This window comes from Myotis myotis, unplaced genomic scaffold (genome assembly GCF_014108235.1).
Source record: "Myotis myotis isolate mMyoMyo1 unplaced genomic scaffold, mMyoMyo1.p scaffold_m19_p_11, whole genome shotgun sequence".
Taxonomy (NCBI): Eukaryota; Metazoa; Chordata; class Mammalia; order Chiroptera; family Vespertilionidae; genus Myotis; species Myotis myotis.
Window position 1 is genome coordinate 76,116,451 of NW_023416315.1, and position 26,490 is coordinate 76,142,940.

At 41.5% G+C, this 26,490-nt stretch overlaps 1 protein-coding gene across 1 annotated transcript in view; it reads left to right on the forward strand.

The window, feature by feature from the left end:
- The first annotated feature begins 243 nt into the window (after positions 1-243).
- PPP1R3A (protein phosphatase 1 regulatory subunit 3A) overlaps positions 244-26,490 on the forward strand; it is a 49,763-nt gene continuing 23,516 nt past the window's right edge. The window contains exon 1 of the mRNA XM_036328925.1: positions 244-1,080. Within this exon, the coding sequence (XP_036184818.1) occupies positions 296-1,080 (785 nt within the window). The 5' untranslated portion in view covers positions 244-295. The remainder of the gene's footprint in view (positions 1,081-26,490) is intronic.

Genomic DNA, 26,490 nt, shown 5'->3' on the forward strand with positions numbered 1-26,490 from the left:
TAAGTTTTAGATTTTCTAGCACAGCTAAGTGTCTCTTTGGAATTCAGCTGATAAACACATTAACTTTAAAACTAAGAGGTAACTTTGAAACATACTGGTGAGAGTAGCATGGATGTTATCATATTAATGGCCTTTGGAGGCAAGCTGGCATAGTTTACATGTCAACGAGCCTATTTATAGAGCTGACTCCTTCTTTTAATGTCAACTGTAACGTTACACTTATTTTAGCCGCTGGATCTCGAATATCAGCCTTCCTAGTTGTATAGTTCTCTCTTATTTGATATCAGAGAGCCCAATGGAGCCTTCCGAAGCACCCAGTCAGATTAGCAAAGATAACTTTTTAGAAGTTCCTAATTTATCTGATTCTCTTTCTGAAGATGAAGAAGTTCAAGCTACTTTGAAACCTGGTTTCTCCCCTCAGCCTAGGAGGCGAGGTTCTGACTCCTCTGAAGATATGTATCTGGACACTCCGTCTTCGGGTACAAGAAGAGTTTCATTTGCTGACACCTTTGGGTTCAATCTTGTATCTGTCAAAGAATTTGATTGCTGGGATTTACCGAATGTTTCAACCAATTTCAACCTAACAAAGGACATTTTCCACCAGGAAGAATATGTTTTATCTCCACTGTTTGACTTGCCTTCTCCGAAAGATCTTATGCAACAACTTCAAGTCCAGAAAGCGATATTGGAGTCAGCGGAGTATCTTCCCGGGTCTGCAAGTATAAAGGGCATTATTCGAGTTTTAAATATTTCTTTTGAGAAGTCAGTATATGTGAGAATGTCCTTAGATGACTGGAAGACACATTTTGACATTTTAGCAGAATATGTGCCAAATTCATGTGATGGAGAGACTGACCAGTTCTCCTTTAAGATTTCATTGGTTCCCCATTATCAAAAAGATGGCAGTAAAGTCGAGTTTTGTATACGTTATGAAACTTCTGTTGGTACATTTTGGTCAAATAATAATGGCACAAATTATGTGTTGGTTTATCAAAAGAAAGAACAAGAGCCAAAGCCTGTGAAACCTAAGGAAGAGGTTCCCAACACACAGATAAAAGGCTGCCTAAAGGTGAAGCCAAGGTGAGAATGTATCTTACATTCTTTACTCTTTAAAATCTCAAAGTCTTCATGTCATTATTTCATGGGCTGTTAAGGGATTGCCATTCTGTTTAAAAATATACTGCTTGTTATGTATGAAACAATGCTGTTAGGCCTTAACAAGGTCAATGCTATTTAGATAATAGCACTGTACTAACTCTCCTGCTAATATAAGAAAAAATAGGGTATAATTTAATAGTTGGAAGGGGGAATGCAATGTGTGTATCGCTTGCCTAATGAGATATAAATTCCTTCAGTTGAAACTATGGGATCCAGATTCTTAACATATGAAACTATTTGTCATTTAAAATCTATTTATTTTCAGCAGTTTTGAAATGCCTTTGTTTTACTTCAAAACATTTCTGATCAATATAAAAGTGTGTTGCAATGTACCTAGTGCTCAGAAATTTTTAGCCTTCCCCTAAAAGCTGCAACACATTTTTGTTTGGAGTGATACATTTTAAGTTAAATCATGAAAGCTATGATTTTCTTAGTGAACTAAGAGCAACACATAAACATGTGAATGACATATGAATTACACATAAAACATCATAATATAATTATAATCAAATGTAACATGGAACACAGGTAGTCTAAGTTAATAAAAGTAAATGGAGCAGAATTAAAATAAAAACAACTAGAAATATAAATATTCAGCTTTATAGATTAGAGATTGGGGCTGTGACTCCCTCATTAGTAACCTTGCTCTCCTATTAATATGCAAAAAAGAAAACTAGCATTCAGATCTCTTTATTGTGGAGTTGGGTAATTTCCATGACTCTGGGTCAGTAGTAAAACACCGAGGAGGAGATAGACCTCTTCCGCTGCGCGTTGTCCCACTGGGAAAGTCCACAGTGCTCCCCCAGCCACAGGCAAATGTTTGATTGTCTCCTGGGTTGTCCAAAGATCAAATAACTGCAACAGAAATAGTATAATATGATGAAAAGGGGACCGCATTAAGGATTCTAAACAAAATTAAATAAAAACCTAAGATATGATGTGGGACATGTTTAACATCTTTGTGCTCTCAAGTTCTGATCTAAATGTGTAATTCTAATGCATTAATGAACTAAGTATAAAATAGATGGAAGCGATGAACCATATAAAATATTTCCATTTTCCTTATCCTTTAAAGTCATTTGAAAGATTACCTTACTCAACTTTGTGAATTATGCCAACTTTCTCAGTCTAAAGAAAACTTTCTCAGACTTTAACTGATGTTGTTAAGAGAGATATCATAATCTCTACATGTGCTGAAATAATAATTTAGATGTTTATGAAATTACTCAGCAACATGTTAGCTATATAGAAAAAAGTAGCTCAACACTATTTAACAAACTAATTTTTTTAAATAATATATTTCATTGATTTTTTACAGAGAGGAAGGGAGAGAGATAGAGAGTTAGAAACATCGATGGGAGAGAAACATTGATCAGCCGCCTCCTGCACATCTCCCACTGGGGATGTGCCCGCAACCCAGGCACATGCCCTTGACCGGAATCGAACCCGGGACCCCTCAGTCCGCAGGCCGACGCTCTATCCACTGAGCCAAACCGGTTTCGGCAACAAACTAATTTTTATACATAAACATTTATGTGTTAAATACCTTCAAATGAGATTGTCACCATGATATTTATTAAATGTGCTACAACTTGCTCTATAGAGGAAAGCAGATTTTAGAAAAGGCACATCCTTATTATCAAAGAGCTCATCAGAAAAGCAATGTTTGACTTAGGATTTTTGTGCACGTTAAAGATAGAGTTTCAAAATGACAAGAAATACATGCTGAACTATGGTATATAGAAGGGATTTCTTTGATAAACCAAACTTTCATCTGCTATCAAGAACAAATGGGCACCTGATAGGCCTAATCTACCCCAGTCACTATATTATTGGAACTTCAAGTGTAAGATATGTACAACTAGATACAGGGTGGGGCAAAAGTAAGTTTACAGTTGTTTGTATGGAAAATAATAAAATAATTAATAAATAATAACATAAGAATAAACTCTGTGTTTTGTGTACTTACAACTGGAAACCTGCTTTTTTGCCCCACCCTGTATATATATCCATACACACATTTGTATTCAGAACAGTAACCATTGGATTCATAGGGGACACCATTCAAGTTTTTATTTATTTATCTATTATCTTTATTGTTGAAAGTATTACAGATGTCTGCCTTTTTCCCCATTGACTCCCTCCCACCAACCACCAGGCCAACATTGCTTTGGGGGAAAACCTGAGAAGAGCAAAACCATAAAATAGCCTGAAGGCTTGTAAACTTTCCTAATGATTTATAAAAATGGGGAAAAAATCTCTCTCCTTCAAAACTACAAATACATTGAATGCATGTCTATAACTAACTTAGAAACCACCAACATCAACATCATTCCAGCCACGTTTTGAAGAGAAGCACTTGCCTCTGGAGGAGGCCTTCTGTGCTGTTTCAGTCCAACATGAGTAATTACACCTGGTATATGACACTCATGAGGAAGTGTACGAAGGAAATCTGACAGGTCCTTAGAAGAGAATGTCCCGTTACAGAATGTTTATACAGCTTTTCCATGATATAACTGATATGCAATGGTGTTTCAAATATTCCCAAAACTCACACAAGAGAGCATTACCAAATTTTTTAATGAATATTACAAATGGATTTCATTGTGAAGAATTTGGTTAGAGAGAAATACCACGCTGTATTGATGCTATTTTACAAAATGTGTATTTGGTTAAAATAAAAATGAACTAATACTTATTTAATAAATAATTATAGCCTCTAAAATATCCTCCTCCCCTAAAAAGGTTACAGAATCTAAATGGGCCTTTTTAAAACAAAAACATTCCCACACTTTCCATGTAGCTTACTTTGGAGGTCACTTGCTTCTGAAGATAGAGAAGGGAAATGTATGTGAATTTTAGCTTCAGACATTCAAGTAGATTAATATATGTCAAAGTTAAGATGAATATAAAGTTGTCCTAGAGAGTAACATCTCACTTGAATTCCTGTTAATACCAAGGTTAATTTGCTATCAGGGTCTTGGAGATTGTATCTTCTGAGAATGTCAACAATCCCTTCTAACACGTTCAGAATGAACCGTGGGAATGTGTTTAGCGAGGTAGGATTTCAGTTAAGTCGATCACCCTAGGCAATAAGTTCTTTCTACAGAGATTTTAATTTTTTTTCCAGATCAGACATTGCCTATTTTCTTTGATGTAGTTATCTATTTTCTTTGATGCTTGTTAATCTATCCACTTTGGACAAAAAGAAACATCATGAGGGAGCAGAAAGCAGAGTTTGTAACTCATATGCATGTGACTGAGAGCTGCCCAAAGGCAATTAACTGCACCAATAAGTCATGCCTCATGAGATACAGGATAAGTGTCATCAAATATGTGGCACTCAAGTATGTGCTGATGAACTAAGCAGATTTCTGATCTACATCTCATAGGCTTTATTCCAAAGAAATAAGTGATATTGATATAATTTGCATTAAATGTATATAGATAAATAGGCTAAAAGTAGCATACAGAAGCAGTATAATAACCTCAAAGTTAAAATTATGGACTTCAGCCTGGCTGGTGTGACTCAGAGGTTGAGCATCGACCCATAAACCAGGAGCTTATGATTTGATCCCTAGTCAGGGCACATGGCTGGATTTCGGGCTCAGTTCTTAGGAGGGGATGTGTAGGAGGAGCCCCTCGATGATTCTCTCTCATCATTGATGTTTCTATCTCCCTCTCTTCCTCTTTTCTTTCCTCTCTCTGAAATCAATAAAAGCATATTTTTTAAAAATTATGGGCTTCCCAGTAAATCATATCTGGATTTGAGTCCAAGCTTTATCACATGCTAGCTGTGTGACCTTGAGCAAGTTAAACTTCATTTCCTCATCTGTTAATTAGGAACAATATAATAATATCTCATAGGGGTTTTTGAGATGCATGACATCATATTTATAAACTTTTGACACAGTGTCTGGCACATAGTAAGCTATCAGTAAATATGAACTGCTGAAAAAAGAAAAGGCTCAATCTAGCTTTAATTGGATCTAAAAAATCCCAGAAGGGCTCAACCTGCCCAAAAGGTCCTCTCCTCTTTCCTTTCAGGGTTCCTAAATTTTCAGCTGTCGAGAGCCATTTCTTTGCCTCTTGCAAGATTTCAATAAATAAGCAAAACTATTTGAATTGCAAATTTTCTGAGATGTGTGTCAGTATATCTAGAACATCTTGAAGTTGGAAGAGATCTTAAGGATTATTAATATTTCCATATTTAATAGATAAAACGATGGAGGACCAGATCAGAAAGGTTAAGAAGCCATTAATTTTGCCTTTAAAAAGACATGTGCAGTATTAATCCCAGTAAATGTATACTGACTAGCTATGTGACCATGGGCATAGTACTTAATTTCTCAGAGCCTCAGTTTACTCATATGTAAATAGGGTAATGATGCCTGATGTTGCGATGATTAAATTAAAGTAAAATGACATTGTATTTTTAACGTTTTCAGTACAGTTTGGGGCATATACAGAATAGTCATCAAAAGCCAACTATCATCTTATTCAGCTAATTTCCTGATTCTTGGACCTGCATTACCTCCCAGACAGCACAGCCACCCTTGTTCAGGTTCCAAAACTCATTTCACACGTGCTTGGGTGTCAGGTACTTTGTTGTTAGGCGTCAGTATCCGCGTAAGAAGCATGGCGGAAAATATGATCCTGTGAAAACAAGGAGAGGCCCCTAGGGAAAGGCCTCACAGGGAATGAAAGCGGAGAGTTGGAGAGAGAGAATACCCAAACCAAGCTCAGATTCTTTGGGTACACAATGGAAGCCCTGGGTAAAAAATGAGGTAAGAACCATTTATTGTACATTCAGAGTTTTCTAGAATGTGTGATCTGTAACTGATCTTGTGCATTGGGTAAGAGCGTTACTTTTTCAACATCTTTTTTTTTTTTCCCTTCCACCAGCTGCTCTATGTATGTTCCCAATAATTGGGTACATAGACTAACTTCATCTGGTTTGTATTTTTGTAAGTGAAACCAATTTATTATTTTAAATAAAGAAACTGCATAATATAGGTGTTGGGTGGTATTTATAACTTGGCCAGGTGAATGCAAATACGTTTCTGAAAAATTTTAATGCCAAAGAAGAAATTTGATCAGTGGTCAATTTTTTTTAATTGAGGAGTAGAACTGGGTACATTCAAGAATGGGAGAGAAATACTTTCTAAAGCACGATTTTATGATTCCAGAGAGTTTATATTACAGGGTGGTAAAATCATTAAAAGAAGGCCAAGGAAAGCATTGGAAAATGGGGCATAAGATATGGTCATGTGGCATGTTCCGCCAGTGCCATTGAATTGTGAGACTTCCTTAATTTACACTGGCAGTATCACCTGGGATCCTGGAAATAGTCCAAAGAGGTGTAAATAGCCCCAGGAGGCCTTGAGGGCTTCGTGTATTCCATAGCTACCTTGTTTTGAGTCCACACTAATTGTGGAGGGGCCTCTGTGAAGGCCATATAGAAACATAAAACACAGCTGCACAGGCCCCAGCGAGAGGACTGTTTGCAAGCTACCAGCTGGTTGCAGAAAGGAGCCAAATAGCTCAGTGTTTCCTTGGAGATCGACCAGGGTTTCGTGGTTTTCTGGTTTTTGAAAATTCGTACCATTCAGCCTAGACTTTCCCTGGAGTACGTGTGAACCTTTTCTGAGAGATGAAGAAGAGGGTCTGTTCACTCAACGTTTCTCTCAAGCTCGAGCTGAAGAGAACCACTATGGATATCATGCCTGACTTGGATCCTCTGGGATCTCTCTAAACCTAACTTTCCACCCAAAGCCCATCTGCAACCGTAGAAAATGGAGAAGGGCTCAAGAACTCTGACCCAATAAAGCTCCAGCCCTGACTGGTTTGGCTCAGTGGATAGAGCGTCGGCCTGAGGACTGAAAGGTCCCAGGTTCGATTCCGGTCAAGGGCATGTACCTTGGTTGCGGGCACATCCCCAGTAGGGGGTGTGCAGGAGGCAGCTGATCGATGTTTCTCTCTCATCGATGTTTCTGACTATCTCTCTCCCTTCCTCTCTGTAAGAAATCAATAAAATATATTTAAATAAATAAATAAATAAAGCTCCAGACCAAAAACAAAGCAAAACAAAAAAAAACAAGGTTGTGAAGTGGGACACAGTTTTATACCATCTTCCTATTCTGCTAACTGTGACTCATCCTTGTTCCAAGTTCTTATCCCAATGCCTCAACAGGAATAATGTAAGGGAAGTGGCCTAAATGACACACACTTGAGGTGGGCCTAATTGCCCTGTGTCCTGTCAAACTTAAAAATCCTCTCTACTATGATACCTCACTTTGAAACTATGCCTAAAAATATAATATACTAGAGGCCCGTTGCACAAAGAGATTAGTGCAATAGTCCTTCCTTCCCCTGGCTGCCGGCACCGGTTTTCCTCTGGGACCCGGGACCCAGGCCTTCGCTCCAGCCTCAGCGGAGAAGGCAAGCCTGGAAGCTTCTCCACACCGGCTGCAGCAGAGAAGGCAAGCCTCGAGGCTTCTCTGCTCTGACCGCAGTGGAGGAGCCAAGCCTCTTCAGTCTTCAGTCGTCTTCAGTCTTCGGTCTTTGCTCGGGCCAGAGCCTTCAATCTTCGCTCTGTGCCTGCATATGCAAATTAACCACCATCTTTGTTGGGTTAATTTGCATACTCATCCTGATTGGCTGGTGGGCATAGCAGAGTGACACCAATTTGCATGGTTCTCTTTTATTAGTGTAGATATGGATATACACACACGTGTGTGTGTACATATGTATGTGTGTATTTATATGGGTATGTACCCAGACATATATCACACACACACACACACACACACACATAAAATTTCCCCTCTTTAAATGCAGACACCTCTAAGATGTCAGCAATGTCAGGAGCTATCCCTATCTTATACTCAATTAAGGTTGTTGCACAAATGGGCTTTGATGTTGGATTGAGACCATGGATATGGATAATTCAAGAGCAGAAAGTACTATGAGGTTTCAGGCAGATTTGAGTACACAATTATGGTAAGGGCTCTGTAGAAGCCTGAAGACTCCGAGAGTATGGAGTGTGTGTGTGTGTGTGTGTGTGTGTGGAAATAGCACAAGCTTTAAAGTGGGGCAGATTCGGGTTTTTATTCTAACTACTGTTAACTTGGATAAATTATATTTTGTATCCATTTTTTTCAGGAGTAAAATAAGGATGATAATTTCTACTTGCCAGCATTACTATAAGAAATACATATATCCTATATAATAAAAGGCTAATATGCAAATTTACCGAATAGTTGCTATGATGCACACTGACCACCAGGGGGCAGACGCTCAATGCAGGAGCTTCCCCCTGGTGGTCAGTGCGCTCCCACAGGGGGAGCTCCACTCAGCAGAAGCCGGGCTCATAGCTGGCAAGCACAGCGGCAGTGGTGGGAGCCTCTCCCACCTCTATGGCAGCACTAAGGTTGTCCAACTCATGGCTTAGGCCCGCTCCTCGTGGATGATATCAGTCGGACATCCCCGAAGGGCTCCCAGACTATCAGAGGAGAGGGAGCAGGCGGGGCTGAGGGGACCCCCCCCCCAATGCACAAATTTTGTGCACCAGGCCTCTAGTGTGTATATATATATATATATATATATATATATATATATATATATATATTAGAGGCCCGGGGGAGAGGGGAGTCCCTCAGCCCGGCCTGTGCCCTCTCGCAGTCTGGGACCCCTCAGGAGATAACGACCTGCTGGCTTAGGCCTGCTCCCGGGTGGCAGAGGGCAGGCCCAATCCCTAGGTGCAGCCCCTGGTTGGGCTCAGGGCAGGGCCGATTGGGGAGTTGGGGAGCCGCCCCCTGTCATACACAGAGCGGGGCGATCAGGAAATTGTGATTCCACCCTCAGTCACGCTCAGGGTAGGGCCGATTGGGGGGTTGGGGCACCATCCCCTGTCACACTCAAGGCAGGGTCAATGGGGGGGTTGCGGCGCCACCCCCTGTCATCCACAGAGAAGGGCCAATCAGGGGGTTGGGGCATTTCCCCCTGCCACTCACAGAGCAGGGCCCATCAGGGGGGTTGGGGCTCTGTACCCTGTCACCCACAGAGCAGGGCCAATCAGGGGGTTGGGGCACAGCCCCCTGTCACGCACAGAGCAGGGCCCATGAGGGGGTTGGGGTGCCGCCACTCTCACACTCAGGGCAGGGCCGATGGGGAGGTTATGGCTCTACCCCGTCACACACAGAGCAGGGCCCGTGGGGAGGTGGGTGTGTTGGGGCGCCGCACCCTGTCACACACAGAGCAGGGCCAATCAGGGGGTTGTGGCCCCGCCTCCTGTCACACACAGAGCCGCTGGGCGATCAGGGGGTTTGGGCGCTGCCCCCTGTCACGCTGATCCCGGTGCCGGGAGGCATATTACCCTTTTACTATATAGGGAAGAGGCCTGGTGCATGGATGGGTGCCAGCTGGTTTGCCCTGAAGGGTGTCCTGGATCAGGGTGGGGGTCCCCACTGGGGTGCCTGGCCAGCCTGGGTGAGGGGATGATGGCTGTTTGCAGCTGGTCACACATCCTTCAGGGTGGGGGTCCCCACTGGGGTGCCTGGCCAGCCTGGGTGAGGAGATGATGGCTGTTTGCAGCTGGTCACACATCCTTCAGGGTGGGGGTCCCCACTGGGGTGCCTGGCCAGTCTGGGTGAGGAGCTGAGGGCTGTTTTCAGGCTGGGGGTGACTGAAGCTCCCAACTGCTCCTTTTTTTCTTTTCTTTTTTTTTATTCGGGGCCAGCTTTAGCTTTGAGGTTTGGCTCCAGCTCTTAGGCCTCTGCTGCTGAAAGTAGGTTTCTGGCCTTTGCTTACAATGTTGCAATCCTGCTGCCTGAAGCCCGGCAGGTTTCTGGGGTTTTGTTTAGCTTCTATGTTTGTTACATAGTTGCTTGCAGCTCAGAGGCCTGCAGCGGCAGGTGGGGAACGTTGGTTTCCTCCGTCACTGAAGCTAGCAAGCCTCATGTTAGTTTCAAGCTGCCTGGCTGCCGGCTGCCATCTTGGCTGACAGTTAATTTGCATATCGCCCTGATTAGCCAATGGGAAGGGTAGCAGTCGTACGCCAATTACCATGTTTCTCTTTTATTAGATAGGATATATATATATATCTATATATATCTATATATATCTATATCTATCTATCTATCTATCTATCTATCTATCTATCTATCTATCTATATATATATATATATTAGAGGCCCGGTGCACAAAAATTTGTGCACTCGGGGGGAAGGGGGGGGTCCCCCAGCCCGGCCTGTGCCTTCTCCCAGTCTGGGACCCCTCGGGAGATAACGACCTGCTGGCTTAGGCCTGCTCCCGGGTGACAGAGGGCAGGCCCAATCCCTAGGTGCAGCCCCTGGTGGGGCTCAGAGCAGGGCTGATTGGGGAGTTGGGGCGCCGCCCCCGGTCATGCACAGAGCAGGGCGGATTGGGAGGTTGCAATGCCACCCTCAGTCACACTCAGGGTAGGGCCGATTGGGGGGTTGGGGCACCACCCCCTGTCACACTCAAGGCAGGGTCTATTGGGAGGTTACGGCACCAACCCTGTCACACACAGAGCATGGCTAATCAGGGGGTTGGGGAGCTCCCCCCTGTCACGCACTGAGCAGGGCCCATCAGGGGGTTGAGGAGCTACCCCCTGTAACTCACAGAGTAGGGCCAATAGGGAGTTGGGGCACCGCCCCCTGAAACACACAGAGCAGGGCGGATCAGGGGGTTGGGATGCCGCACCAGTCACACACAGAGCAGGGCCGATGGGGAGGTTAAGGCTCTACCCCATCACACACAGAGCAGGGCCCGTGGGGGCGGGGGGAGTTGGGGCGCCGCACCCTGTCACACACAGAGCCTCAGGGTGATCAGGGGGTTGGGGAGCCCCCCCCCCATCAGGCACAGAGCAGGGCTGATTAGGGGGTTGGGATGCCTTCCCCTGTCATGAACAGAGCAGGGCAGATAGGGAAGTTGTGGCCCCGCCCCCTGTCACACACAGAGCCGCAGGGTGATCAGGGTGTTTGGGCACTGCCCCCTGTCATGCTAATCCCGGTGCCGGGAGGCCTCGCTGCTCTGCTGATCATGGTGCTGGGAGGCATATTACCCTTTTACTGTATAGAATAGAGGCCTGGTGCACGGGTTGTGGCCAGCTGGTTTACCCTGAAGGGTATTCTGGATCAGGGTGGGGGTCCCCACTGGGTTGCCTGGCCAGCCTGTTTAGGGTCTGATGGCTGTTTGTAGCTGGTCACACACCCTTCAGGGTGGGGGTTCCCACTGGGTTGCCTGGCACGTCTGGGTGAGGGGCTGAGGGCTGTTTTCAGGCTGGCGGGTCACTGAAGCTCCCAACCTCTCCTTTTTTTCTTTCTTTTTTTTTTTATTCTGGGCCAGCTTTAGCTCTGAGGGTTGGCTCCAGCTCTTAGGCCTCCGTTGCTGAAAGCAGGTATCTGGTTTGTTTGGGTTCTATAATCGAAACACTGTTTCAACTCCAGCTCTGAGATCCCGGCTGGCTGAAAGCAGGTTTCTGGGGTTTTGTTTAGCTTCTATATTTGTAACAATGTTTCAAACTGCAAGCTCAGAGGCCGGCAGCGGCAGGCGGGGAACGTTGGAGTCCTCCGTCACTGAAGCAAGCAAGCCTCATGTTCTCTTCAAGCTGCCTGGCTGCCGGCCGCCATCTTGGCTGGCAGTTAATTTGCATATCGCCCTGATTAGCCAATGGGAAGGGTAGCAGAGGTATGGCTAATTAGCAAGTTTCTCTTTTATTAAATAGGAGATATATATATATATATATATACTAGAGGCCCAGTGCATGAAATTCATGCATTCAAGGGGGGATTCCCTCAGCCTGGCTTGTTCCCTCTTGTAGTTTGGGAGCCCTCGAGGGATGGGGAGCAGGCCTAAGCCATCAGTGGGACATCGTCAGTCCTGCCATGGGAGCAGGAGAGGCTTCTGCCACCTCTGTTGCACTCACCAGCCATGAGCCTGGCTTCTGGCTGAGCGGCACTCCTCTATGGGACCACGCTGACCACCTGGGGCAACTCCTTCATTGAGCATCTGCCCCCTGGTGGTTAGTGTGCATCATACTGACCGATTGTTCTACCATTCTGTCTATTTTCATATTAGCCTTTTATTATATAGGATATGTATATATGTCTCCCAGTTGCTGAGAATTTGTAGAGCCTCAAAACAGCATAAGTGATAAATTCTACATTTTAAAATCTTGCATTGGCAAGTCATATGCCCGATTAATGGAGAAATGCTTGCTTCTCTCAATATTATTTCTGCTGCCATGACCCAGGATAATATAAATAGTTTCAAAATTAGTTATGTTATGGGTTCAATGTTTTTAGTCACTAATCAGAAAAACTAATGTATATATATGGCATTGCTTCTATGGGGGAAAATATTTCCAACTTTTAGCAATTTCTGGATTATAAAAGATTTTGAAACATCACCTCATAAGTTGGACACTAGGTACTTTAAAAAAAAAATTATTGTTTTTATTTTCATTTAAATATCATTTCATGAAAATTTAATTTTTATTTCTTGAATGCTTAAAAAATGTTTATACTTACTGATAATTTTTTAAAATATATTTTTATTGATTTCAGAGAGGAAGGGAGAGGTAGAGATAGAAACTTCAATGATGAGAGAGAATCATTGATTGGCTGCCTCCTGCACACTCCTATTGGGGATCAAGCCCAGAACCAGGGCATGTGCCCTGACTGGGAATTGAACCGTAACCTCCTAGTTCATAGATAAATGCTCAACTGCTGAGCAACACTGACCAGGCTGTTTACTGGTGATTTTCATCTCATTTTCTATGAACTAATTGTTCAGATCTTCTTCCAGTTTTTTAAAAATTATCTTTATCATTGAAAATATTGCAGATTTCTCCTTCTTTTCCTCCACTGACCCCCTCCACTCTGCCCCACAAGGCCTTCACCATCCTATTGTCTGAGTCGATAGGTTATGCATATATGCATATAAGTTCTTTGGTTAATCTCTTCCCACCCCACCCCTCTACCCTCCAATACTCCTTCCCCCCACCTCCAATCTGTCAAACAACAAGAAATTCTCTATATCTATGAGTCTGTCTCTGTTCTGCTTGTTTATTTTGTATATAGATTCAAATGTTAATAGATATGTATTTATTGCCATTTTATTGTTCATATTTTTTATCTTCTTCAAGAAGACCCTTCAGCATTTCATATAATACTGGTTTGGTGGTGATTAATTTTTTAGCTTTTCTTGTCTGGGAAGCTCTTTATATGTCCACTGATTCACTTTGAATATTTCTTACCATTCCTTTCTGGCCTGCAAAGTTTCTTTAGAGAAATCAGCTGAGAGTCTTATGGGAGCTCCCTTGTAGGTACCTAACTGCTTTTCTCTTGCTGCTTCTAAGATTCTCTCTTTGTCTGGAGTTGTTCACTGGATGTGCTGGCTCTGGGGCTTCCCAGGAGGTACAGGCCAAGGTCAGCCACAACCCGTATTCTGCCCAGGTCCACCAGGCATAAACATCAAAGTGCTCTGGAGATGGCTGCTTCTTGTGCTGGGCTTGGGGGTGCCCCAGCAAGGCCAAGCTGTGAACCAAGGCCAGCACTGCTAGTGCCAGGCCTGGGGCCACTTACAATAGGTATGGCACTCCCTGATGCCAGATACTTCTTGTTTGAGAGATTTTAGGAAAATCTGAAGCCTGTGCTAAGATAGGCCATTCCTATGGTAAAGCCACTGAAAACAGCTTGGATGAGCCTGAAAATTGGATGGGGTGGGATCTCAGGGAATCACCAGGGTAGGGCAAACAGTGTGAGTTAGGTTGACGGAATCTCAGATATGGCACCCACCTGCTGGCTCTGTGGGGAGAAGGGCTCATCAAAGGAACAATGGCCCTGCCAGCACTTCTTCCTGGGAGAAAGTTGCCCCTCCAGCTCTCATTTTACCCTGATGCCAAACAGTTCAGTTCCTCCCCATAGGCCTCTGGAGCCTTTCAAGCTGCTGCCCCAGTGCTGCAGCTCAGAGAGAGTGAGTCTGAGTAAGTCTAAGCACAAACCCTTTAAGAGGAACTGCCTGGGACTACAGCAGCCTGAGCCTCCCTCCTCAATCCATGCTAGTTTTTACAACCAGAAGTTATGGGGACTTCTCTTCCTGGCACTGGACCCCTGAGCTGGGGGGCCTGATGTGGGACTGAAACCCCCATGCTCCTCAGGGGGACCACCACAGCTGAGATTACCCTCCTCATCTTTATCCACCACATGTGGGTGTGGGACCAGCCCTTCCATGCCTCAACCCTTCCTACCAGACTTGATGTGGTTTCTTCTTAAATTTCATAGTTATAGGACTTCCATTCAGCTGTTCCAGATGGTTCTAAATGATGGTTGCTCTGTAGTTTAGTTGTAATTTTGATGTGGTTGTGGGAGGAGGTAAATACCATGTTTACCTATGCTGCCATCTTGACAGGAAGTTGACACTAGGCACTTTTTTAAAGTAAACTATGATATGGTGTGGGTTTTTTTTTAAAGTTGTTCTTCCTAAAGTGGTTCTTTTGGACTAAATAACTGAGTTGGCTGTGCAGAATTTCACCTTATTATTCCTGTACAGAATATCTATGAATAGGAGATAAAATTGCATTTTATAAAAATCTTTTCCTCCAAAAAAATACATTATATACCATTGCATTTCAGCCATTCCTTTTTCTTAAGCATTCTCTTTACCTTACCACTATATAAAAGAGTAAAAGCTCCTCAGAATATCTCTCAGTTGTTTTCACATTTTTATTCTGCTCCTCTGATAGACTTACTTCATAACTAGCATGGTACTGTTAATAACTGGTTTTGAAACCTACATCATACCATCTTGCTGTTTAAAGGTTGTATGAAAAATAGAAATAAATTGCTAAATAGTTACGCATTGTTTAGTGAGAGCCACTAATTGTACATTAAACAAACCTGTCTTATAAAATTTTACTATTCCCTCCCCATTAGGCTACTCTGAAAATGGTCTGTATGTGTTGTACAGGAGCCTATTCTAATCACAACTAGAAGTAGAATTTAACATTGTAAGGCAATGATTGTCTTATGTGCAGTTGTGGATTTGAATTTTACTTATCCCTTTTGCAATTTGTGGTAGTCAAAAAGATAAAAATATTTGCTCAATTTATATTTGTAAAGCCTGCCAAATAGTAGATGCTTTTCCTAAGTATGTGAAACAGATTTTAGAGCCCATTTAACACTCATGGCATTCTGATTTGTTTAATAAAATTAAGCCATTATACAAATATACCCTAATGACACAAAATTTATAAGAAAAACTTCAAGCTGATTTTCATTCTTGAAAATTACTGTGGATGTCTTCACACAAATACAAATCACATAGAATCACTCAGGTACATTTCAGCCTCATAAGCCATATGTAACATGAAGCTGGGCAAAAAAAAATGCACATTTTGCTAATATCTTCTTTTGAGAACGTTTATAAATAATTTCATAATATATTGTTACAACTTAAATCTTTTGAGTATTTATCAATAGAAAAGTTGCACAGATTTTAAAAATCACGTTGAGGTGTAGCAGAAAAAGAATATAGTCTTCACATGGAATCTTAAGTAGATATATAAAACTATTGCATTTAGTGTAAAGTTTTAATCATTGTCTCTAATGACTTCTTAACAATATCCATTGAATTGTATTGTTCTAACAGTGGTTCTTAACCTTCTGGTCCTTTAAATACAGTTCCTCATGTTGTGACCCAACCATAAAATTATTCTCGTTGCTACTTCATAACTGTAATGTTACTACTGTTATGAATCGTAATGTAAATATCTGATATGCAGGATGGTCTTAGGCGACCCCTGTGAAAGGGTTGTTCAACCACCAAAAGGGTCGCGACCCACAGGTTGAGAACCGCTGTTAGAAGATACCATCTAAGTTTATCTTTTGTTTTCAGGCAGAATAATTCTGAAAACTACTCAAGCCAAATAGTTATAAATTTCTTAATCATCTCCTTGGAAGACAGTATTCTTCAGTAATGCATTCTATAGAAAATACTGTGAGTTTTAGGCAGCTATTCATATTGTTCTATGTCTTCAATCTTGTCATTTGTTTCTCTGATTTTCACTAGAATTAAATGTTGGAGTCGCTATCATTATACTTTAAAATTTAACAAAATTAGCCCAGCTGGTTTGGCTCAGTGGATAGAGCATAGGCCTGTGGACTGAAGGATCCCAAGTTCAATTCCAGTCAAGGGCACATGCCCGGGGTTGCAAGCTCGATCCCCAGTTGGGGGCATGCAGGAGGCAGCCAATCAATGATTCTCTCTCATCATTGATGTTTCTATCTCTCTTTCCTCTCCCTTCCTCTCTGAAATCAATAAAAATGTATTTAAAAAAACACAAAAATAAAATAACATTTAGCAAAATTATATTGTTTCTATCACTGGTTTTTATTTTTTTTGTCAAGTTACCCAATAACTTTAGTTTTTTATTTTTCTCTGAGGTCCTAACTAGTAAACTAATAAAAATAGTTTGTAGCATTTTAATTCAGAATTCAGAAAAAAAGAAACTCATTACCAACTGGATTCTCTTAAGCAATTAATTATACTGTTATTTTAAGGACTGTGCTTTGCCAGAACTAATGTAACAAGAGGAAGCCCAATAGGTTAATAGCAGGCTAGCTAAGAAGCTCTCCCTCTTTAGTTGATAGGACTGAGTAATAGAAGTAGTATTCATATTATTACTATACCTCCTCTGGTAGTCAGAGACAGGAAGGATACTTTTTCTTTCTTTCTTTTTTTTTTTTTTACAAAATTAAAGTATTTCAGAAGATTACTTAGTTCATATCTCAATCCTACCTAAAAAGATAGCTGTGTTAGAGTTTCTGAAACCCTCTTAAACATATAAAAAATAATTAAAATACTAGTTACACTAATTTCTAGATATCTAATTTTTAAATAAAATTTTACCCAAAAATGTAATTGCATAAGTAAGACATTGAAAATAATTATTGATTAGATTTGTAAAAATCCAATGTAACATAGATCAGCTGAAATTTAAGTTTGTTAGAAGTGCATCCTTTTGTAGAAAGGTTAATACTGTGTCTATAGACAGAATTCATGTAATATATGTTAAATTTCTTGACATGCTTGTATGTGTGTATAATTTTAACTAAGAGCTATTTTTTCTGGTCAATGAATATGTGCAAATCCACTTGATAATTTATTTAGTAAATTGAACATAGGTAGCAGTATGCATTCAAAACATCTACATTTAATTATCCTTGATGTGTTTCTTTATGTAGAAAAAATACACACATATGTATGCATGAGCTTTACTTAAAATTTGTCTTGTGTATACATATGTGTATGTATTAAATATAATAAAAACATTCTTCAGTTAGTTTAGTTTTTCTATTATGTTACACTAGAGGCCCAGTGCATGAATTTGTGCACTGGTGGGGTCCCAAATGGGGTAGGGGAGGGGGCTGGGACGCGATCAGCCCTCTGGGTGGGTAGTGGGATGCCCTTGCCAGCCCGGGATCCGGATCCATCCTGCTGATATTCACACCAGTTGTTGGGAGCCACCTGGCAGCCATTTTTTATTGTTTCTTCCTTGCTGAGCATTTAGGGAGGGGAATCCACAGTGCTCAAGGCCAACTTCCAGGAGGCTGGTGGCACTGTCAGGATCATGCTGGCAACGCTGGTCTGTCAGTGCCTGGCCTGTTCTCCAGAGATTGAACCTGCAGGATTACTGAAGGACTGAATGGCTGCCGTTGAGCTGGTGGGCCACCAGGATGGGTCGGTCAGCTGAGTGGTGCTCCTGCTGTGGTAGTGCACTGACCACCCCGGGGCAGCTCCTGCATTGAGCATCTGCCCCCAGTGGTCAGTGCGCATCATAGTGACTGGTTATTCTGGTCGTTCTGGTCATTCCAGTTGTTTGGTCACTTAGGCTTATATATATATACTAGAGGCCCGGTGCACAAAAATTTATGCACTCAGGGGGGAGGGGGGGTCCCTCAGCCCGGCCTGTGCCCTCTCGCAGTCTGGGACCCCTCGGGAGGTAACAACCTGCTGGCTTAGGCCTGCTCCGGGTGGCAGAGGGCAGGCCCAATCCCTAGGTGCAGCCCCTGGTCGGGCTCAGAGCAGGGCCGATTGGGGTGTTGGGGCACCGCCCCCTGTCAAACTCAAGGCAGGGTCGATGGGGAGGTTGTGGCGCCACCCCCTGTCATGCACAGAGCAGGGCCGATCAGGGGTCTGGGGAGCCCCCGCCCCCGTCACGCACAGAGCAGGGTCAATCAGGGGCTTGAGGAGCTCCCCCCTGTCATGCACAGAGCAGGGCCCATCAGGGGTTTGAGGAACTCCCCCCTGTCACTCACAGAGTAGGGCCGATAGAGGAGTTGGCGCACCGCCCCCTGTCACACACAGAGCAGGACGGATCAGGGGGTTGGGGCGCCGCCACTGTCACACTCAGGGCAGGGCCGATGGAGAGGTTATGGCTCTACCCCATCACACACAGAGCAGGGCCCTTGGGGTGGGGGGGTTGGGGCGCCGCACCCTGTCACACACAGAGCCACAGGGTGATCAGGGGTTTGGGGAGCTCCCCCTATCAGGCACAGAGCAGGGCCGATCAGGGGGTTGGGGCACCTTCCCCTCTCACGAACAGAGCAGGGCGGATAGGGAGGTTGTGGCCCTGCCTCCTGTCACACACAGAGCCACAGGGCGATCGGGGGGTTTGGGCGCTGCCCCCTGTCACGCTGATCTCGGTGCCAGGAGGCCTCTCAGCTCCACTGATCCCGGTGCTGGGAGGCATATTACCCTTTTACTATATAGAATAGAGGCCTGGTGCATGGGTGTGGGCCAGCTGGTTTTCCCTGAAGGGTGTCCTGGATCAGGGTGGGGGTCCCCCCTGGGGTGGCCAGCCTGGATGAGGGGATGATGGCTGTTTGCAGCTGGTCACACACCCTTCAGGGTGGGGGTCCACACTGGGGTGCCTGGCCAGTCTGGGTGAGGGGCTGAGGGCTGTTTTCAGGCTGGGACTGAAGCTCCCCACTGCTGCTTTTTTTCTTTTTTTCTTTTTATTCTGGGCCAGCTTTAGCTCTGAGGCTTGGCTCCAGCTCTGAGGCCTCAGCTGCTGAAAACAGGTATCTGGTTTGTTTGGGTTCTATAATCGAAACACTGTATCAACTCCAGCTCTGAGATCCCAGCTCTCTGAAAGATGGTTTCTGGGGTTTTGTTTAGCTTCTATATTTGTTACAATGTTTTTTAAACTGCAAGCTCAGAGGCCAGCAAGGCAGGCGGGGAACATTGCAGTCCTCCGTCACTGAAGCAAGCAAGCCTCATGTTCAGTTTAAGCTGCCTGGCTGCCGGCCGCCATCTAGGCTGGCAGTTAATTTGCATATGGCCTTGATTAGCCAAGGGTAGGGGTCGTATGCCAATTACCATGTTTCTCTTTTATTAGATAGGATATATTTTTTTTTCTGTATTAGTAATATGTCAATCAAACGAAACTTTTGCAAACCAAGTTGTTTCTAGAAAATGCTAGTTATATGAACATACAAGGCATTTGTTTCCAAATCTCATAAAATTCATGTAGTTCAATAAGACCCCTACTCTTATTGTTGATTTATCAATATTGTGAGACTTGCTTTTGCTATTTCATTTCTTTGTTATACTTCCTTTAAATTACCAGTATGTTAGCAATATTTTCCCATGAAATAACTACACCTATGCTACAAAAATAAAAATTTTTCTTAAATAAAAGGGTTTGAATTGGCCACATTTGCATCTGTTGCAATTTATTTATAGGCAACAAAATTAACATTTAGCAAAACACCTAAGGTTTATCAGATTTTTTTGTCGATAAGGAAGAGGGCTTTTGCTACATGGCTCTCTTTATCTATTCAGTCAGAATGTTCACAATGGTGTCATTTACAAAATGGTGGCCTTTCCCTGAACTTTTAAATACCTTAAGTGTGTGCCATCTAGCCAAGTGGATTGCAAGTTCCTTGAGGTCACTAATGGTATATCAGTCTAGGCATCATTACCCATAGTGACCAACTCAGGATTTTGCACATAAAAAAATTCTGAAAAAATATTAAAGGCAGCTGGTTTTCTCATTGATAATGCTGTGGCCTGGTAAAACACAACAGTACCTTCCAAGTATTCAGAGAATGAACTATGTTTTCTATAGTTTTAATATTGAGTGCTTTTATTGTTTTCATAATCTTTAAAAATAAGATGCCTCTGGACATCTCCATCTGGATATCCAGGTGTCAAATTAATTTCCATAAAGTCCCAAAACAAAATTACATTTCTGCTACAATCTTAATTCTTTTTCCTTTATTCTACATTTTGTTTAAAATCATAGTCATCATTCCTTCCAGGCAAATAGGAAACTTCAACATAACTACTGATTTTTCTTTTGCTAACACCTTTTAATTTCACATCCATATTCTATTCTATGGCTGTGGAGATAATAACTGTTCATTTGGTGAAAAATAAAAATCACTTTAAAATATATTGTATATTATAAAAACAATAGATGAAAATGAATTTTGTTTCTGCAATAACCACATATTTGTTGCCTAAATTAATTCAAAATTAAATATATTAGCCATGTTAACATCTTGTAGATAGTCTAAATTTAGATGTTACTTTCAGTTACCATAGTATCAAGGAAGGATCAAATTGAGGAATAAATTGATAATCTCATTATTGTCTTTCCTCTTGTTTAATGCCTTTAAGGAAATGATTCATTGAGTCACTACAATTTTACTTTTCAGTAATGTCAGGTAATCTTAACATCTCACAGGAAAAAAATACTTATTGGTCAGCCTTTGACATCCTTTATGCTGTGGTCTAGACCAGGGGGACCAGAACCAGAAAAATACAACAGGCTGAATAATAAAAGACCAAAGGCAGATACTGTTTGTCCACTAATTAGAACTGAGTCATTCACTCTTTGTTCTTGCCAGGACCAGGATCAGGGCCAGAGCTCCTGTTAGTTCTGCTGCTAATATGACACTCACAGATTCTGACACCAGTATATCTGGACCTGGTTGTCCAGTCTGCTTTTTTTTTTTTTTACTGTATTGACTTCTCTTTTACCTCTACCAGATTCCTCCTATGTACCTAAACATTACCAAGTTGGGTACCACTGTCATCTCTGTCTTTAGATTGCAGTCTTGGTCTTACCCTACATGTAACCTAGATCAATACAATGCATCTAAAATGTTTAACCTTAAAACCTACAAAAGGACAGTGTGATCAATCGGCAGCACTCTACTGAGCACTATTTAAAAGTTTTTTTTATTTTGATATAATTTTAGATTTTAAAGAAAGCAACAGGAAGAATATGAAGATTTCCCATATTCTTGTAGACAAATGTTTTAAAATTATATAACAGAGGGTTCTAGTTGCATTGATTCTTGTAGGTAAAATCTTTTACTTTTGAAAACTTTACGCAGTGGTAACTTTCTAGTTTGCAACTAATGGCCTATTTTGCAGAATATAAAATGCATTTTAAATGTTCTGTGAAAATATTAACAAACTCAATTGGAAATAGCACTAATATCAAATATATTATAATGCTTTTAAAACTTTTAAAATTATATTATTTTTATGACAAATGTATATTTTAGGAAATAGCATAAATAATTATATATTTTACATGGTAAAAATAATAACATATCTATAATATAGCTCTTATATTAGTTTTCATTAAGACTTTAATTATAATGTTCCTAATATCCTAAACAAATTTATTGTACAAAACCTAAAGTCTTCACACAAAGTATACATGTATTGTTGAGGTAGGAAAATGCATGACATTTGCAAATAGTTATATTTCACTTTCTGTAGTCTTAGCATATTAGGCTTTTATTGTATAAGATATATATATATATACCTATTTCATGAGTGATTTATTATACTACTTTTATCATACTTAGATTTATTTTTTGCAATTGGTTTCAATCCCAATTATTCCTTCAAAAATTAAGGTTGATATTTTAACTTAACAAAAAAGACTAGCTCAGGTATTTGAATCTTTGCCCTCTTGGATATATGGAAATCACATGGAAATAATTCTACTAGTATGATTTATTTTATAACACTAATGACCTCAAAATTGAGAGGGTATGGGTCTTTGTTAACATGAAATAAAAATAATTATGTCAGCTACAAAGCTCTTATTATGCTCTTTAGTTTGTGTATTGATTGGGAGTAAAAAATCAATAACTGGAAGAAATTAACATAGAATCTTTATACCTTCCACAAATATTTATTGAAACATACTAAGTGTCAGGTACTATTCTAAGCACTGAGTATACATCAGCAAAAAATAAAAATAAAAATAAAATACAATTCTTGTGCTCATGTAGCTTATATTCTAATGGAGGGAAAACTAGGAAGTAATAAACATAAAGAATAACTATATTAAAAGGTGATACATGCAATTAAGAATATAAAATGCAGAGCAGAATAAGAAGAATAAGGAGCAAAGTATTTTTTCAGTGAGAAGGTGAAAATTGATCAGAGACTCAAAGATAGTCATGAAGAAATCTGGGGGACTAGAGTTCCATGCTAAAAGAAGCAACAGTGCAAATACACTAAACAAGTTCAAGTAATGGACTTTCTCTTCTGCTTGCATAGGGTTCTCCTTTACTTTAGGTCTTTTAGAGTCTTGTGCTTATTTCCCATAGGACCAGTACTACCCACAGAGTCTCTGAGAGAAATAGGGACTGCAGCAAAAGCACAGATGAAACATACAATTACCTGTTGTCTTGGACACCAATCTTTTTAGGGTCCCTTTCACCTTTCTCTGGCTGCTTTACAGCTTCCAGGATCCCCATAGGCTATATTTTAGACTCATCTTTTATTTAAATTAAATCTTTATTGTTGAAAGTATTACATATGGCTCCTTCCCCCCACACTGATCCCTTCTAGCCCACCCACACATCTCCCCACCCCATACCTTCACTGCCCTAAAGTCTGGGTCCATGGGTTATGCATATATGCATATGAGTTCTTTGGTTGATCACTTCCCAACAACCCACCCTCCCTTGATATTTCACACTCTGATATTTCACACTCTGTCCCATGCTTATATGTCTCAAGATCTATTTTGTTAATCAGTTTATTGTGGCTGCACGACCAAGGGTGATCCCTAGTGGGGGGCGGGGAGGTGAAAGGATTAAGGAAAAGACAGACAAGAGAATAATAGCTGGGTCTCTGTGGGACACTGCCTCCCCGATGAGGAGACAACGACAGCGCCCACAAGCCATGTCTTTATTTTATAGCAGATGCCACGAGGCAAAGTAGGGGCATGATCACGTTGTACCTGAACTCTAGTACAAGGCACGCGGGGCTACGTGTTTGGACCATATGTTCAAGCTTACAACCACAGCCGTTGGCTATAATTGTGCTGGGGGGGGGGGGCCCTGCCCTCCAGCTGGGACTTGCACGTGGCAATGAGAGGACCCTGTCCTTTCATTAGTCCGAGGCTTGAACCTGGCCAAAACACCGTAACACGCCCCACAGTTTATTTTGTTCATTAGATTCCACATATGACTGAGACCATGTGAATCTTGTCTTTCTCTGACTAGCTTATTTTTGCTTAGCATAATACTCCCCAGATCACTCTATGCTGTCCAAAAGGATAAGAGATCCTTCTTTTTTTACTGCTGCATAGTATTACATGGTATAAATGTACCACAGCTTTTTTATCCACTCATCTGATGGACACTTGGGGTATTTCCAGATCTTAGCTATTGTAAATTGTGCTGCTATAAACATAGGGGTGCTTACATTCTTTCTGATTGGTGTTTCAGGTTTCTGAGGATATAATCCTAGAAGTGAGATCACTGGGTCAAATGGGAGCTCCATTTTTAATTTTTTGAGGAGATTTAATACTGTTTTTCATAATGGCTCACCAGTCTGCATTCCCACCACCAATGTACTAGGGTTCCCTTTTCTCCAGATCCTCGCCAGCTCTTGTCATTTGTTGATTTGTTGATGGTAGCCATTCTGACAGTTGTGAGGTGATACACCATTGTTGTTTGAATTTGCATCTCTTGTTTTGTGTCCTAACATATGGTCTAGCTTTGTGAATGACCCATGTGCACTTGAGAAGAATGCATATTCTGCAGCTTTGGGGTGAAATGTTCTATAAATGTCAATTAAATCCAGTATGCCATTTAGAGTTACTTTTTCCTTGTTAATTTTTATCTGGATGATCTATCCAATGGAGTCAGTGGGGTGAAAAAGTTCCCTACTATGACTGTATTGTTGTCAACCTCTCCCTTATCTGGACATGGCCCTCTAGAAGTATATATATATATATATATATATATATATATATTCACATATGTTTACCAGGGTTACATTCTCCTATTGGATTTCTCCCTTTAGTATTATGTAGTGACCTTTGTTGTCATTTGTGATAGCCTTCATTTTGAAGTCTATTTTGTCAGATATGAATATTGCTACCCCAGCAGTTTTGTGTGTGTGTGTTTTTAACTCTATTTGCATGGAAATTTTTCCCATCTCTTTACTCTCATCCTGTGTGAGTCTTTTGTTCTGAGGTGGGCCTCTTGTAGACACCATGTATCATTTATTTGGGTCATGTTATTGTATTCAGTCAGCTACCCTATGTCTTTTGATTGTAGCATTTAATTTATTTACATTTAAGGTTATCATGGATTGATACGTATTTATTGCCATTTTAATACTGTATGCCTATGTTTCTCTCTGTATTTCTTGTTCTCATTACAGCAGTAATTTAGAATCTCCATTTCATTTGATTCCCTTTAGCATTTCTTGTAGTACTGGTTTGATGGTGATAAACTCCTCTAGCCTTTTTTTTGTCTGGGAAGCTCTTTGTTTCACCATATATTTTGAATGATAGCCTTGCTGGATATAGTAATCTAGGTTTCAGATCCTTGCTTTTCATTGCCTTAACTACTTCATGCCATTCCCTTCTGGCCTGTAGAGTTTCTGATGATAAATCAGCTGACAGCCTTATAGAAGCTCCTTAGTAGTATCACATTGTTTTTCTCTTGCTGCCTTTGAATCTCTCTCCTTGTCTTTAATTTTTGGCATTTTAATTATGATGTATCTGGACATGGCCCTGTTTGAGTTCTTCCTGCTTGGGATTCTCTGTGCCTCCTGGAGTTGTGTGACTTTTTCCTTCATCAGGGTAGGGCAGTTTTCTGCCATTGTTTCTTCAAAAACATTCTCTATCCCTTGCTCACCTTCTTCTCCTTCTGGTACTACAATTTTACAAATATCGTTACATTTAATGTTGTCCCAAAGCTCTCTTAAGCTGTCCTCCTGTTTTTTAATTTTTTTTTTCTTTTGGTTCTCTGATTGAGTGATTTTTTTCTTCCCTGCCTTCTAATTCACTGAACCTTGGCTTCCTCTAATCTGCTGTGTATTTCTTCCACTGTATTCTTTTTTAGTGCTATGTTATTCTTCATATTTACTATATCTTTTCTCATGCTGTTGAGCATCTTTGCCATCATTATTCTGAACTCTATATCTGATATATTCTTATCTCCATTTCAGTTAGCTCTTCTCAGGAGAATTCTCTTGTTCTTTCATTTGAGGGTTGTTGTTTTTTTGTTTCCCCATTTTGGCTACCTTTTTGGGCTTGTGACTATGTATTAGGTAGATCTGCTATGCCTCTCAATCTCTAGTGCAGGACAGTGTAAAATGCTGTTCCTGAACAATTAGATCAGGTAAAGGCTCAAAGCCTCCAGAGTCCTGCCTCTGCCTGTAGACTGATTACATTCTGTCTTGAGGTTTTCTAACAGGGTAGGGCGAATGCTTCTGCCTGGAGGTTAATTATTTTTCTTAGTCTCTTAATGGGACTCAGAAACTCCATAGGTTGTGGCAAAGGGGTTTCCAATTGGTGTGGTAACTGCCTTCCCCACAGGCAAATTCTTCCAGTATAGCAAAGGTCTTACGGATAAACATATCCTCTGCAGCATGAGAGAATGACTCAGCACAAGAAACCAGGGTGTCTGCCTTCTAAGCTCTAAGTTCAGAGCCCCCAACCCTGGCTTCTGCTCAGACAGCTCCAGTCCACTCTGACCTCTCTCTGCCAGAACCAAGGTGAGTGGCTATGCACATAATTTTCTTCATTGGCCCTTTAAGAGAATGTCTACATTCACAGCCATTTCTTGCTGGCAGACAGCAACTCTGCTGCTTTTCACAGCCAGATGTTATGTAGGTACCTTTCTCAGTTCTGGTACTCTCTGCTGGGGTGCCCAGCTTAGGGTTTAGACCCCAGAGTTCTCAGTGGCAATCCCCATAGCTGTGATATCTCTTTAGAACTTCAGCTGCTGTCTTTGGAAATCTAGC